This window comes from Petromyzon marinus, chromosome 5, assembly GCF_048934315.1.
Source record: "Petromyzon marinus isolate PM22_M1 ecotype Great Lakes invasive population chromosome 5, UKy_Petmar_22M1.pri1.0, whole genome shotgun sequence".
Taxonomy (NCBI): domain Eukaryota; kingdom Metazoa; phylum Chordata; class Hyperoartia; order Petromyzontiformes; family Petromyzontidae; genus Petromyzon; species Petromyzon marinus.
This window is the reverse complement of record NC_133671.1, coordinates 16,581,205-16,597,499: the sequence shown is the minus strand read 5'-3', so window position 1 is coordinate 16,597,499 and position 16,295 is coordinate 16,581,205. Positions and strand designations below refer to the sequence as shown.

The 16,295-nt window shown below is 40.2% G+C and overlaps 1 protein-coding gene across 1 annotated transcript; it reads left to right on the top strand.

Annotated features, from left to right (window-relative positions):
• The first annotated feature begins 488 nt into the window (after window positions 1–488).
• On the top strand, window positions 489–16,089 carry RSPH14 (radial spoke head 14 homolog). The gene is made up of 6 exons (XM_032947159.2): window positions 489–949; window positions 2,113–2,215; window positions 2,548–2,666; window positions 11,775–12,000; window positions 13,774–13,910; window positions 15,568–16,089. Exons 1-6 carry the CDS (start codon window positions 748–750, stop codon window positions 15,804–15,806), a joined length of 1,026 nt encoding a protein of 341 aa, XP_032803050.1. The 5' UTR covers window positions 489–747; the 3' UTR covers window positions 15,807–16,089.
• The last annotated feature ends 206 nt before the right edge of the window (window positions 16,090–16,295 follow it).

Sequence of the window (16,295 nt, the reverse complement as noted above, 5' to 3'; positions counted from 1 at the left end):
CTGCATTACCCTGTCACCATCATTCATGAGTCATGATCAATTCACTTGCAGGATGAGGGCCAGGGGTTGGATTGCATAAGACAACTTTAAGTGAAATCATCCATTCGGATGTTCCACTACAAACCAGTGTTAAGTAAGAGCCATTTCAACTTAAGTTCATAAAATGAAAACTTTCACAACAAAACTTTTTTTTATGGTTGGACTTATTGTGAATAACATTTGTCGATAAAGCCTACGTGTTAAATTCAGCTCAAGTTGTTTACGCCACCGGCAGCGGTTCCTTAAACACTTAAAAAACGACATGTTACCTTGAGTGAATTAGGCATCGCGGAAGGCACCTAAGCGCCGCAGAAGGGAGGGGTTGTAGTGTGGGGGAGGGGAGGGGGTGTGGGGGGTGCTCAATGCTGATTCGTTGGGGGTCAAGGGGAGGGGGCGGGAAAGGGAACTCAAGGACCCTCCCCTCCCCCAAACCTCTACCCCCACCCTTAGCCAGGACCCTTCGGTTGCCGTCGCAACGGAGCGTAAACAACGCGGAGCCGAACACACACACACGTGGAAGTGACGCTGGGGGGCAGAGCTGTCAATCTTTGTCGTTCTTGTTCTTTTAATGGTATATATTATTTTATATATATACAGATTTTAAAGTATACGATCCCCGGCCACGGTTGCTAAATACAATTCACAAAACGTCCATAAGTAGAGTGCAAAGTGTGGGCCGCGCGTGTGTGTGTGCGAGCTCCTAGCAATATGGCCTTATACGCGAGATCATCCGTTCAGTTGCCACCGGACGTGGACCCGACCAAGGCCACCTTGGCCTTCGGGGACAGGGCGCTGCCCAGGCTGTGCAGGGAGTTGCAGGGGCCCGAGCTGCTGACCCGGCAGCGAGCCCTCATGGCCCTGTGCGACTTGGTGCATGAGCCAGAGATGGCTTACGAGGCGGTGCGAGTCGGTAAGAGCCTCCTACTCCTCGCGGGTGATCGACCTGCCAGTATTTTATAGGTTTGCGTCGAACTCAGACCCAGCTTCGAATAGACATTGCCTTGACACATGGGGAAGTTCATCAGCAGTGACTTTAAGTAAGCCTGATTTTGCTGACGGGAAGATGAATGTCAATACCGATCGACAGTTTGTATTATTAAACCAAAGTTGACTGCAAAAAGATACACTTCCAGAAGGCGGTGTGGCTTATGGAATGTGTAAAGCATACCTTTTATCTGGAGAGAGATGTGGGAAGGAGCTATGTCTGATGGTTTATTTTGTTCCCATTAATGAGTCTGTAAGGGTTCGAGGTAGGGTTAATGTTGTACTGACAGAGGTTAGGTGAATACGCGAGGAGATGTAGTAACCTATGAAATCAGCTCGCGTGAAGGTGCTAGGTGGTGTTGGTGACGGCTTGGGGGAGGCATTCATCCATGACTGGAATGACCATGGCTGCTGAAGATCTAGAGGTCATAGGTTAACGCATAATATGGCATATCGCCAACGAGCCACCGGCAACTATAGGGCTGCCACGTTTTGATAATGCGCTTGCGTGAGACTCACCAAATGTTACTATTGCATTTAGTTATATGGAGTGAAGGCTGACTGAGGTTTGAAATTACAAATGAAAGGGTGTAAACTGTAGAGGCAAGGTTTCATCGTGCGTGGACACAGATTTTTTTGGTATTCTTATTTTTTACAAAAACACCACCACTGCTACCTGAACAATATGGTGCAATAGAACATTCACTTGCCTATATGCTCTCTTCTGTCTGTTTCAAAACAACCAAGTTTAAAACGTCTTATACGAAAGCGTTTGTTGGACAGACGAGACATTAAAGTGCTCATATAATGAGCCAGGGAAGGTCAGCCTTAGAGGGGGTAAATATGCTGAGCAGCAGGAAGACGTTGTAGGCCAAGGTAATGGAAACACTGAATAAAAAGCAACAGACACTTTCACGAGAAAGCCATCAGAGTGCAGCCTCATTTGCTCTCAGAACATCAACGTGAACAAAGTCTGCATCAAACATACTCTTAATGTTCCCCACACAGCGGTGCCGTATGTGGAAATAGAAAGCTAAACCATTAACCTGTGTTCTTGCTGTGGTGGGAATGAATGTGTTACGTTTACAGGTTGTCTAGAGTGTCTGAGGTCACTGCTGGTTGACGAAGATGCCACGGTTCGTTGTAAGACGACAGAGGCCCTATCCATTATGGTCTCGCACAGCATTGTCAGGTAACTTTGCATCATATGCATAAAATATTCAGCTGGGTGGAATATTGTTTTGAGTGTGTGGCTCACAGTGTGAAGGCTGTGAATTAAAATCCCGGTAGGGGGCCAACTAAGTTCTTCGTTGCACTCTGATTAATTACATTTGTAGGAAGACAACCATATTACTATGGTTAGACTCATTCTATAATTGTAACGTGTAAACAGATTATGAACACCATGTAATGTATGCTTTTCTGTCCTGCATAAAAATAATGGATGAAAATCAATATTAACCAATATTTACCATGTTTGTAATGTTTAACATGTCTTTTTGTCCATTCTTATGCTTCTAACAGGACGATGTTTTTGTCCATGGATTTGATTTTGCCGCTGTCTCACCTCTTTGACGATGATGTAGACATCTGTCGATTGAATACCCACAAGACCCTGGAAATGCTGTCTGAAATTCCTCACGGTACTGAAATGACTACACAGTGCAGCACTGTATGCACATGCATGCATACACACTTGTGAACACTCTTAAGCTTAATTAAACCTTCCTCCTGTTTGTTAAGTCAATATTTTCCAAATGTATATTATTCTTAAATAATATATACATATTTATGTACATCTTAAACCTGACACGTGTTTTATTACATAATTGATTAAATATTGCAGGCCCTACAGAGCAATATTGAATGCTTGTGTGTGTACTTACAGTGCATACCTTATTTATATAACGGCAAATCCATGTACAGTGTTTAAATTATCCACTTATCCATGATGCGCCTGTTATCTAGAGACATTCAGCATTGCTGCTGATGAATATTTACTGATGTAACACAATGGTGTGTGTGCTGCTCATACTGTGAAAGGGATTTCAAGTTCCTGGTAAATTGTATGTCACCACAGACCTGTGAACTCAAGTTGACTATGAGGTTAATAATTTAAGTTGAAAGGGGCAACCTTGCTTGTGGACATCCGTGATAGGGTGTCATCATCGCTGTTATGGACATATTTTGCATTATCTCTGCCATGCATTTCCAAGGGTGAGCACTGAATCTGTCAATACTTGCAAAGTGAAGGGATTCACTATGGTCCCACAGATGCCTATATTCCAAGTTATAATTAGATTTGAGCTATTGGATGAGTAAAGTAATTTGCGATACTAATTTTTGCTTCTATTACTTGACTAATCTAATAATACGAAAATAGTTGGGGGAAAAAGTCTCACGCCAGTTCCCACGTGTGACATTGAATTACAAGTAAATAGTTGCATAAGGTAACTACAAATGAATGTAAGGGAGAGTGTGTGATAGGAAAGTCAATTCTAAGTAAAACCTGGGCATGAGAGCAAGTATAAAATAATTGGTGCAGTTATGACAGCAAAGTAAAATTTCCCATGAAAGTAAATGAAAAATAATTTTGCAGTGTTTCATGACTTGAAAGTAAATCTCACATTAACAAAACTAAATTCCAAGCAAACTTGGAAATAAAAGTAAATCCTCTATGAAGCAATGATAGTGTATTTTTGCAAGAGGAAATCAAATTCAGTCATGCACGTATTATAATTCTTAATTGTTGTGTCTGTAGTGACATATGTGGGGTCACTACGGCGCGTGGCACCAGTTGCAGTTCCAAGGAGAACCAGGGTGTAAATGGTCCTCTCTGTCAGCGGCGTTTGCTGGGGCACCAAGGAGAGTCCATGAGGGACATGGCTCTGGTGAAAGCAGAGAGGGGGCATGGAAGGACGAAATAGTCTGGGTGAACCCGAGAGGGCATGTGACCGGACAGAAGAGGTAATGGGACACGTAGTGTAGGGTCTTCGTTCTGAAATGTTAATGTTTTATATGAAACTAGCAGGAAGTACCCTGCATTGCCCAGGTCTTTATTTTTTTTCAAAACTACTCTTTAAAATGTAACAGCAGTGCGTACTGACTGTGGTGGTACCGGCTATGATTACAGCAGTGCATGCTGTGGTGGTACCTGCTATGATTACAGCAGTGCATACTGTGGTGGTACCTGCTATGATTACAGCAGTGCATACTGACTGTGGTGGTACCTGCTATAACTACAGTAGTACATGCTGACTCTATAGCAGTATGTATGGACTCTATAACACAAAGTACTCACCTGACAGAGTGGCGTGGTGAGGCCTAGTCCCGTGCAGAGCCTCCGGCCTCACCTAGATTGTCCAGCCGGCCGAGGTGGCACCTTGGCAGGCTGGGGCTGGGCTGCTACCCCTGACACCCCCCCCCCCAGCCACGATCTCCCTGGCCGCTGTGCAGTAATACCTTCGGCCTACAGTGGTAGCATCTAGCGACTGTATAGTAGTAATAACTGCACGCATCGGGGTGGGGGGGACATCACACAGTGAAGAATTAACATCAGCGTTTAGTGTATTTTTATAACATTTTGAACGCGAAAGAAAATGTCCCCCTCACTTCCACCGAAGGCGTGCGACTTGGCATGGGCCGTCCCCCCCACCAAAGGTGCTTGAGTTGGTATGGTCGTGCTCGCGTCATAAATAAATAAATAAAAGGGAAGCACACAAAAAATCGCACTAAATCGCTAATTAAACTAATTTAAAGTTGACGGATCTGAATAAGGAATAGCGCTTGCTCAAGGCGGGGCTTACTGCATGGTACCTGGCTATTTTTATTTTACGTAAACCCCACCGTTGGAGAGCCAAGCGCGTGACCACACACAAACCCACACACAAACCCCACCACAAACCCACACACATGTTGACTTTTACATAGATAGATTTATTGAAATATATCCAATGTTGAAAATTCAAATCTCACAGATTATATATTTTTAGAGGCATGAAATAGTTGTGGATGTTATGGTGGCAGGGAAGGCCACTGTAGAGGATTCGGAACAGAATGTGTGGCAGTTTTACATTGTTATGGAGCTCCAGGCAGTGGGACTTCATCGGCTGGATGCTATAATCATGCTGCACGCTACCATTGGTCATGCTGAAGATGAAATAGCTCTGTTGGTCAGTCAATATTGCAATGAACATTTAGAATATCAATAATTCACTCTGCGCATATGCTACATAAAATCATATGGGTCACCTACCAGGGCATTAACACCTTTGTGAATGTTATTGGAAGAAACCCATCACGTTTCAAGTGCTTTTGTCTCATGGTCATTTTAAGGAAGGTTTTCTCCCAACATAAGTTTAAAGGTCTGGAAGTTAGGAGTCAGCATGGCAACAAAAGAGCGTGATTTAAAATAGGTGAGCAAGAGAAGTTAAATGTCAGCCAAGAGGGCAGTTTGGTTACTAGAGGGAATAGGCTCATGCACACACACATTACACCTTTTCTCATTTTGCAAACAAGCGTGCATTTTTTTGCCTTGTACAACATTTTCTCCAATTCTTCTTGCCTGTAGTATTCATCAATAAACTCACTTTTGAATTGTGGTTGAAATTCCACCAGTATCGTGAGTATACCAACTATAGTAACAGATGCTCAGAATATGCTGAAATGCCATAAAAAATTCGGTTAAATTATAGCGTTCTGCAATAAAAGAGAATTGATATTTAGAATGGAGATGGGGATGTTAATTTATTTAAGTAAATATTAACTGAACATTTTAATTTAACGGAGAATACAAATTGGATTATAGCAGACTGGGAAAAGAATGGATGAATACAGCCATATGCGTATTGCTTATTTATTATTAAACCATCCCAACATTATCATTCGGGTCCTAACTACAACATGCTAATACGAAACTGTTTTAAATAACCCATGCGCTGTAAGTTTTTGATGAAGACAATTTACATGAGAGCTTTGCTGAAAAAAACCCAATCCTGATTGCAGAATTTACATTGCAATCTTATATTACACCAAGTCTATTAACTCTTTGCTACACTATTAATTAAATTCCCATACAATTACTTGTACCTGTAGCTGTAACAACCTACACATGTGCATAGAAATTATCCTTGAGAAACAATATACGGTGAAAAATATGGAAAAAGTATGTGTTAGCTCGTCAATAAATGTTAACGTTGCTCATAACAGGAGCTGTTTATTGTCGTATATGTGGTATACTATGTTAGAAAAAGGGCTTGGGCAAGACACAACTTTAGAAGGGATGGTTATCGATCGTTGTGAATTGGTATGGTGTATTTAAGTTGAAAAAGAAATACTACAGCCTGCTCTCGGCCATGGCTTGATATTATTTTGATTCTCATCCCTTTTTTAACAACTGCCCTCGGTATACATACTCCCGTGTGTTGTCCAGTTGCATTCCTCCAACAGATTGTTTAGTCAACTGGTTGTACTTCGCTTTTTGCAGCTCATACTTATCTTGAGCCACACTTTCTAGCTTTGTTTATTAATGTCTTCTATAATTTCCTTTAGTTTATTTCCATTGGTTTTATAATGACTGTATCATCAGAAAATTTTAGATCGTATTTATTTTCTTCATGTATATTCATGCTTTTATTATAGGACCAAAAATTGCATTACCCTTTGGGAAATTAAAGCTTCCCCCCCCCCCATTTTTACTGATCAACAACATACTAATTTACGTGATCCAGTACGCTCACGACTCCACCACAAGTCTCTTTTAACTCTGCTGTGTTTAGAATAGGCTGAATGCCGCACCTGTTCATGGCTCCTTCCTCTTATTAGTGAATTGTGGATAAAAGGAAGGTCGATTTGCAAATAATTGGAAGAATTTCAGATAAATCAGACCGTATGGATATTTTGAATTTATAGTTTAGTTAAGATCTATGGGGAGGTCCTCCCCACATTGCCGTGGATTAATGGAGTTTGACTGCATTTTTATTTTATGTTCAAGCATGGTTATGACATTTCACTTGGTGTATATATTTTGAACACTCGCAAACAAACTCATATTTCTTTATATTCTTGGTTCTTTCCGTAAAGTCATGTTGAAGGGAAACAATAAAATGATAAAATATATATAAACCAAGAATATGAATCACTGCAGTCACGAAAGCTTTAAATCATATTTCTTTGTGAAGCACTTTGGGTTAGTATATTGAACAATAATATTTTTCAGGGTGTTTGTTATCGTGATAGTTCAGGCATACTCGATTACCTAATTGTGTACCGTATTTTCCCGCATATAGCCCGCATACGTATATAACCCGCATTCACATATACCCCGCAAAAATAGCGTTTTGTGTAAAACAAATTTCAGATAGCCCGCACCTCCATATACCCCGCATGCATTCATATCTTTAACGTCGTTACTGCAGCTTAATTCCATCATATTGATACAAAGTTTACATTTGTAATACATCCCACTATCAATTGTTAACATTAAAATCATAACGTGCACAAAGAAAACAAACTAATCGGAAACGAGTAAACTTAAAACAGTAAATAAGTAACAAAAGTAAATATCCAATAAATAAGTAGCACATAACTGGTAGATAAGTAAGTAAGCGTACTGTTAGGCTTACCAGCATTCGACCTCATCATATTACAGCTACTTGACTGGTAGTTACCCCTGTACAGTTTTAGCACTGGTAGATTGCACACTGCGCAGACAATAGCAGCACTACGGTAACGCCATTGCCTCCTGGCAACAAAGCCATTGGAAGTTTGAAACAAAGCTCATGTTTGCGACTGTATAGTGCTCAGCCAATAGCAGCGGCCTAAGGGACTCAGCAATTATTATTCCGCGTCTGTTAAACGCTTGTTAAGGCCCTTCCCATTGTGCAATCCATAGCCTGAGCTGAAACTTTCGCACCCCCCTACAGCCACTGAAAGTATTACGGTAAACAAAGTGCACCCACTTTAAACATTGTCGTTTCATTGTACAAACGATTCGAATAATTAAAAATGTGATAACATGTGCAATTTTAGTGTGAGTGATTTATTCAGCAGTGCTTTAGTCAAAGGTAAGTGTTGCATAGTGGATAGTCCTACCATGAAAAAATTAAACGAGTTATGACATGTCACACGTGTAAAATACTTTTGGGATAGCCCTCACCTCCATATACCCTGCAGGGGCTTGTTTTGTTTGTAAAAAGTGGTATACCCCGCGGGTTATATGCGGGAAAATACAATATATGCTTCTGGTAGCTTAGCAACCAGACTGCAGTTGCTATTACAATGGCAAAGAGTACACTTATGCTGTAATTGATATTCATTTACTTAGATGTTAACGCAACAACAACAAAATCCTGCGTATTTTTTTTTTCTCTGCGAGTTTATTTAATGATAAACATTTGCAAAATACCAGAGGCTGGACTGTGACATGTTATTTGCATGTTTTAATACAATTCACTGAAATATATCAAATATGCTGCAAGCATTACTTACACTGGGTTAGAGTTATTCATCTTAAGAGAAAATAAACAAATAAACTTCAGATAGGAAAGAGTATCTGAAAAGGTGTTCGGCCAATACCAATCTTAATATATTTATAACTAGCTTTACTACCCGGCTTCGTCCTACGTGGAGGGTGGGGGGGGGGATGCGTGACGTCAGCAGGCACACTGCGTGACGCTGCCGCATGCGGGTGACATCACAGATGTGACGTCACCGCTCACTTGCCGTGCAAAATATATCCATTATTGCGCCCCCCCCTCCCCAAATACAAAAGTCTATTTTTATATTAGATTTGAAGCTTTCATAGTTGCAGGAATCCATACTCTTTGGTTCTTTCGATAAAGTCACAGGTATAAAATAAATATATATTTTATACTTTTTGCATTGTGTACAGTCTGGAAGCTACCCACATGCCAAATTTCAAGTTTGTTGCATGTTGGGAAGTATTCTAAACATGTTGAACAGACACACATTCACAAATTTCCCTTTTATATATATAGTTGAACTGCAATAATCAACTACACCTCCTAACAATATTTAAATGAATGTATGCATAATCACATAATCAAATGCACCGGGTAGTTATGTACACACACTGTGAATTGTGTTTTTAGGAATAAATATTTACATTGTATTGATATCATGCATATTTAATTAAACTGTTATTATTGGCCATTTATATAATTAAAATAAAAAATTACAATATTGAATAATATGAAATCAAGTTTTGCACAGCCTGCCTGCACTGCAGGAAGCTACAACGTAAGTTGTTGAACAATTGTTCCGTTTCCATTACTATTACATGTTCATGAAGAAAGGGTTTCACCTCTTTGAGTGGCTTTTTATGCTCATGGGTTTTGAGAAATGTAGATTTAGACCAAGAAGCTCAATGCCTACTCTCATATACAATCCAGTACACATTAATCTGCTCTTCATGCTTGGGTGCAGTAGACAAAAGACTGAAAACAGCAGTTATCTTAACCTCCCTGAATTTCTCACCTTTTTACGCGTCCCATTCGAAGTACATTTTTCAATTATCATAAGGTTAGCCATGGTAAGGGTGTCTGTGTTGAGCATTCGCAATCTTCATTCTCAGCTTACGCATGCTGATTATTAATTGATTAATTCTGCCTGTGCTTACCAAGCAAACATTCTGGGCTTCAAATGCTTTACATAGGGCAGTGTGGAAATATATATCCTATTATTTATTTCATAATGCTTACATAACCGCCTCTGAGCTGCCCAAGAAGGTAATTCATGATTGACCATTCAACACATTTTTTGAATGCTGTCAACATCAACTCTTTGAAAGTGAACATTGTTGTTCTCCACTATATCCGTGGTTATATGGACTCAAGAATGTCAATGAACTTGAGGAATATAAGCTAATGCACCAATACAGTCAAAGGTCTTTGAGGTAGTCAGCTTTTGTCCAAATGATATTCACCGGAGCGCTGAAAGCTGTCCTGACTGCAAGGTCATTGCGCAGTCGTGTCATAATGGCCGGCAGACCAGGCAAGGTCTCTCCTTTGTTCTCTCTTCGCCTCCTATGAGCGCAGTCTGCCACGTGGGATTCTGAGGTTGCTAAAAAATTCCACAGCGAGCCTTTGGCGTACATGATGTTTATAACCGAGTCTGTGCCATTGGAAACGATGACGGGCCTGTGGTGGCACAATTCTTGGCTATACTGTGGACGATCACCATCTTTCTCTTCCACCGTACCCCTTGCTTGAGCCACTGGTATCCATGCGTGCGGCAAGCCTGGAGTCTTGCTGGTGCCTCTGGCTCTGAAGCGCAAAATAGAGACAAGTCAATTCGATGGGACCACTTGTAAAGCTCGTTATCTTTACTACTTTGCTTGCAGCATATACAATTTGATGACAGAAAATTGCGTGCAGAGATATATCACTTCACGTTTCTAATCTAAAAACTACCATCTTAAGTTTCCTGCAATACAATTCTAGGCTTACATATTGAGATCTAACGAAAATAAGTCTGTCAATTAATGTGTCAGCATTTGTAATGCACTTGCCAAGCTATCATAGACACCTATTATATTTGTCATCCATTGTATATGAAGAACTATTAACACGTCACATTTCCTTAATTTATGATTGACTTTGCAAAGTGACATTTGCTGCATATATGGGGATTTAAGCGTTGTATATTGTAAGCATCAACATTTACACGCGGATTCAGTTGATTTTATTTACGTATGATTCCTGAAACGTTGCAATTTCCAGCTTTGGGTGTGTTTTTATCGCTCCTTAAAAATGTTCATTTTTTTCCCTTTTCACTGCAGTTGGTGTATAGGCGAGGACGCTACACTAGGTTACAGAATGTTTTACCACAAGAGTCCCCACAACAAATTCCAGTCAGGAATGATAATTCTTTCTTTTCCTCCAACCTCTATGAATTTGACCATGACACCAATGTACGATGGTCTATCTATTATTGCAAAACATAAATCAAATTAAATGTAAAGAAGGAAGCGTACACAGCAGGATGATCAACATCCTTCTGCAGGATTGTGCACATAAGGCAATGTATCTTTAAGACATCAGCAGGACTGAGGTGAAATGTGCTTATTTCAACAAATTTTAGGCCTCAGAGGCTCGAGAAAACATGCTGTCGCCAAGCCCAACAGTAATCGAGAAACACAAAAAAATATATTCTCAGCATTCTTTGTTTCATTGTTTCCCTTGAGGCTTTAAAAAAAAACACCCAGTAAAGTAACTTCATGCGACGGTAGATGTGAGACTTATTTTTCTGAAGTCTGTCACGAAAAAAAAATTGAGAACCCTATTCATGCAGTGTAAGGTTATGGAGCGGCTGCAATTAAGTGTGCACAATGTTGAGATAATTAACAGTCGAGGGGCCTCATTGGATGCTGTAGCGTCGGTCACATATCGTGTTATAAAGCAAAACAATAAAATACTGTACCTTTAAATATTTACGAAAATTCAATGTTAGCTTTTCAATTGCTTAATTTAGTTTCGTTTTAAAGCACAGATTAATGTGAAACTGTGGCAGATATACACTGCCTATAATTAAGCTATCTTGTCATTCCTGGAGATTAATTGACTTGCTGCACAATATAGAACTCAAGAACTAATGCTGCTCTTGTAGATGCACTATAAAATTTAAATGAATTATTGTAATGAGTCTCTACTTCCCTCTCAGACAAGGTCTAGATGGAGGTAAGTGCAACCCCACATGTAGGTTAATGAAGACATCTTTTTTTTTGTTAACAGGCGCGCTTGGCATAGTTGAAGCTGGGTTGGTGCCTTGTTTGGTAAAGAAATTGCGCTCGGAGTTGAATGAAATCTGCGAGCTAATTCTGGACACGCTGAACTTCTGCTTGGCCGTGGATACGATGCAAGCGCTTGAAGTCGGTGCCGTAGATGTGCTCCTCACATTGCTTCTTCATGAGTCTGAGCGGATACGTGCCAAAGCAGCCCGTGCTACGATGAACATTACGTAAGTGCTGTGCAACAACGGTGTTTTATATTGCATTGAGAGCATATAAACCCTTTGCGTGCACGTGTGTCTGTGTGTATATATATATTTTCTAACGGTAAGGGCACCGCGTCTGCGAACTCAGCGACCCCAGTTCAATTCCTGCTCACGGCCAACACCAGGTGCCTCCCCTCGGTCGACTCAAATAAGTACCTGGTGTGGTGTGTGAACATCGTGAAATGTTTTTTTTTTTATAACAATGCTTGTAATGTGCACTAAATTGGCAAAGATAACAATTACGAATTAATTTACAATGGAGATGCTAACACCCACGTCAGGGAACGGTCGCAATATGCGTTCTGAAACTCAGTCTGGACAAGCACAACGTAAACTTGAGTTCACCCCATCTAATAGGTTTCATGTTTGTTGGTTACAGCCAAGTCACAGACGATTTCACAAAGAACTTGTCAGGAGTACAAGAGCAGTACAAAAATAGACTTGCGAAGCAGAAATAGCTGCTAATCCAGCAGCACATGGTTGTAAGATCAATGATGCATAGGCAGAAAGGTGCATGGATATATACACCATATGCGTACACAAAAGATGAATGATAATGCTGCATTTCAACCATATATATTTCATACTTGTGTTATGATGTGTAAATGTGATTTAATCAAACAAGTGGTAAGTGTTCTGAGCACTGAGCTGGCATTCAGGAGATTGCAGGAATCCAATCTACACAGCCACCTGTGATTAAACCGGTTTCTCAAGTGTAGCGAATTGATGGGCTCATCCAGTTACCAATCATTGCACGAAATTAAACAAATTGTAATGTAAAATTGGGATTTTCACGTAATTTGGCAAAATAAATTCTGGCGCAAGGAAACATTTTTTTCTTCTCAATTTGACTGCTATTGCAATGAATCTTTAGTGCAACTAATGGGGATATAAAGGTCTTTTTAAAGGATCTCAGAAGTAGTTATCTGAAGTCTGCTTCAATGGGTTGTTCTATAACACAGAATAATGCATTACTCTGCGAGAGATCTGAATGGATACCTTGTCTCATGACATAATACCAACAGCACACAATTGGAATAAAATAAAACAGGGCAAAATAGGCAGAAGCAGCCGTAATGAACATTTGTTTTTGTCCCAATGCAGGTTACGATAACTTATCAACTAATATAAAGCCTACTTGCCTGTACAATAAAGAACATACGAAATTAATATTGTAAATTAAACACCTACTAATTCGAGTATATTGGAAACATACACATTGTTCACTCTATGTCTGGTGTTGGCAGGGTAATTCTAGATTTAAAGCTGGGTAATTTGTTTTGGGGTACAAAATAGCAATGTATATGTACACAAGTATAACCCTTTGGAAGAAGGCCTTTGGAAAAGGGCTACGGGGTTAATTTACCATACTTCATCACACTGGGCAGTGAGGGTTCGTGAAGGTGGAGAGCATAGAAGTACAGTACAACAATGCATTTTGCTGCACTGTTCTCTCTCTCTCTCTGCTGTCCACCATGCAGATCCACATTTCATCACCGATAACACCGGTTATGCGTGGTTCAGACCTGCTTCGCTGCTGAAATCTGATGAGATTGGGTGAATTCTGGATTATTTGGTTGTAGTCTTTCAAATTACTATGTAGACATCATATGTAATGCATTTTACTGTCGTTATTACATATAAAATGCTCTCTATCATTACCAAAGCAATACCGATGAAATACTGTATCTGGATATGAAATAACAATATTTAACTATTGCTTTCTGTATTTCGCAGAGTGTCTCTAGAAGGCAAGAACCAAGCTTGTGATAAACAATTGGTGCCCGTACTCGTTGGACTTCTATCTGACTCTTCTACTGATGTGAGGGGAAATGCAGCTGGTGCTATCATGACCATAGCTGTCACAACTCAAGGTGACATATTTCTCATTGCTTGTTTTTGCCAGTGACAGCTTTCTCTTTTAAATTGTCATTGCACCGATGCAATTTGTGCTCATAATTTCCTCATCCGATTTTTGGTTCAGCCATTCAGTGGCACTGCCTTGAATCCCCAGTTCCTTATTATGATTGCAATTGCAAAATTGGTGTGGCTGCCATTGGTTCTAAACAAAAAAATATTTTGCGTCACGTGTATACTTATGCAGTATATCCTGTACAGTACAACGTTGCATATCCAAATCACTGGGAACTGAGGTCAACGTCTATAGAGAGTGACAATCCTACCAGGCACACATACTGAATTAGTTGTGGGAGGTTAATTGGTGAGGGTGCATTTGTGACGGTTAAAATGTGACATTGTAAAGCATATACATTTCCACAATGTGGAAACAACATTACTTCCCCTCATCCCACTTCCAAGGTTGCCACGGTGGTGAGATATTAACTACCTAACCTGGTATGCAGGAGGTTGTGGGTTCGATCCCAACCCTGACACCTGTATATCTGGAGTTTGCGTGTTCTCCCTGTGGTTGTGTGGATTTTTCTCTGGGTCCTCCGGTTTTCCCCTCCACATTTAGGAATATGCTTTTAGAGTGTTTAAAGTATTTGGCGACTAGAAATTTCCACACGATAAGCCACCTCGTTGAGTTATCGTTTGTGGCCAGGTCGCTTCTGAAAAAGGGCTATATAGCTCAGTGGGCCTTACCTGGTAAAATAAAATTAGTTTAGTTTTAGTTTGCATGTGAAACAGCTTGCGGTTTAGTGTATTGTCATTGAGGAAGCAGGTTTTAAAGCCCTTATGCCACACACCACTGCTGATAATCAAGGCTCCATTTTTCCTTCGAGCTTGTCACAGAGATATGGGTAAATCTTATAAATTTGGAAATATTGTGTAAGTACTAAATTATCTAATCAGTAACTTATGATACATGGTATTGGTATTAGTGGTCTCTGCCCTGTATGCTTGAATGTGTAATTGGCGTATATATGTTTCAATGAGATAACACTTAAACAGTGTAACATATGGTTGTTTCAATAAAAACAATGCAGTACTATTAGATTGAAAAAAATGTAACATGTCAACTGACACTACTTTAATACGGATAATATTCAACAGAAACTTTCAACTACACAAAAGTGCAGATGTGTTACCATATGTGTATAATTGCTTCCCATCTTACTAATTCCAAAATATACACACTGCATGTGTACAACTGTAATTTGCCCTTTGTTAACATCCACAACAATAATACATCATCATTTACATTCATGGTTCATAAATGCCAGACCTCATGCCACTTAATTTGTGCCATTGAATTTAAAATTGCATAAAAAATATTACACAACATATCTTTTTGTATTTGGATTGGTGGAATAGGGTAGGATTAGAAAGTATAAAGATGATCAGTTGGGATTAAAACAAGAGCAAATATAGATACAGCAAGCGAGTGGCGCCAGAGTTTAATACACACCACAGTTTTTTTTTTAACTCGCATGAAATTGTTGCGATAATACACCACAGTACGACTTTTCTCTTTTGCGATTAAGATTCAAGAGAGATACTACTTCTACACTCACATTTCTGATCCGGACGCGACGTGACTGGCCTGACTGACACGTTGTGTTGTTACAGGCAAGTATGCAGCCCTGGGGGCCGAAGCAGTGCATCCACTTGTGGAACTGGTGACAGATGGACGAAGTGAGGTGCGTCTCAATGCCATCAAAGCCATCACGGCCCTGGCAGAGGCCCCAGAGGGACGCGAGGCTCTGCTCCCCAGCGTGTCCTTGCTGGGAGGGTGCCGGAGCGACGCGAGTGCTGCCGTGGCGAACGCGGTCCACATTGCTCTTCAAGTCATCACCTGGAGGCCTTAGCTGGTGCCATATGATGGTGCCACGGATCCTTCGCTTTAACCTGTGATATTAAATTTAGCTTTGGTTTGTGAAGAAAAATAAATATTGCGTTGAAATTCTTAAGGGTTCAGACATTGTGTGGAAAATTAAGTGTTCGATTTGTTTAATTTTTTTTTGTCGGTGCAAGTCAGTAACTACTTTTTTTTTTCAAGTTAAAAAAAAATGGGGTTTTGGTTTGTTTACTTACATTTTTTGACAAGTGTTCCGTTTACCCTATGGTTACATTAAAATGTACAGGAATTACCGAGTCGTTCCCATTATTTATTGGATGCAACTGAAGATCAGAGTACAAAAATACATATAATTTAATGTCACAATTTGAGGCATAAAGAGTCTGCTGGCCTTCAGCGATTCACGCTCAAGACAGCAGTCAATGCAGTCAGAAATGCTTTTATACTAATTGCCTCATCAGCAGTCTGCACAAGCTTTATTTCTTTTAATGACTCACCC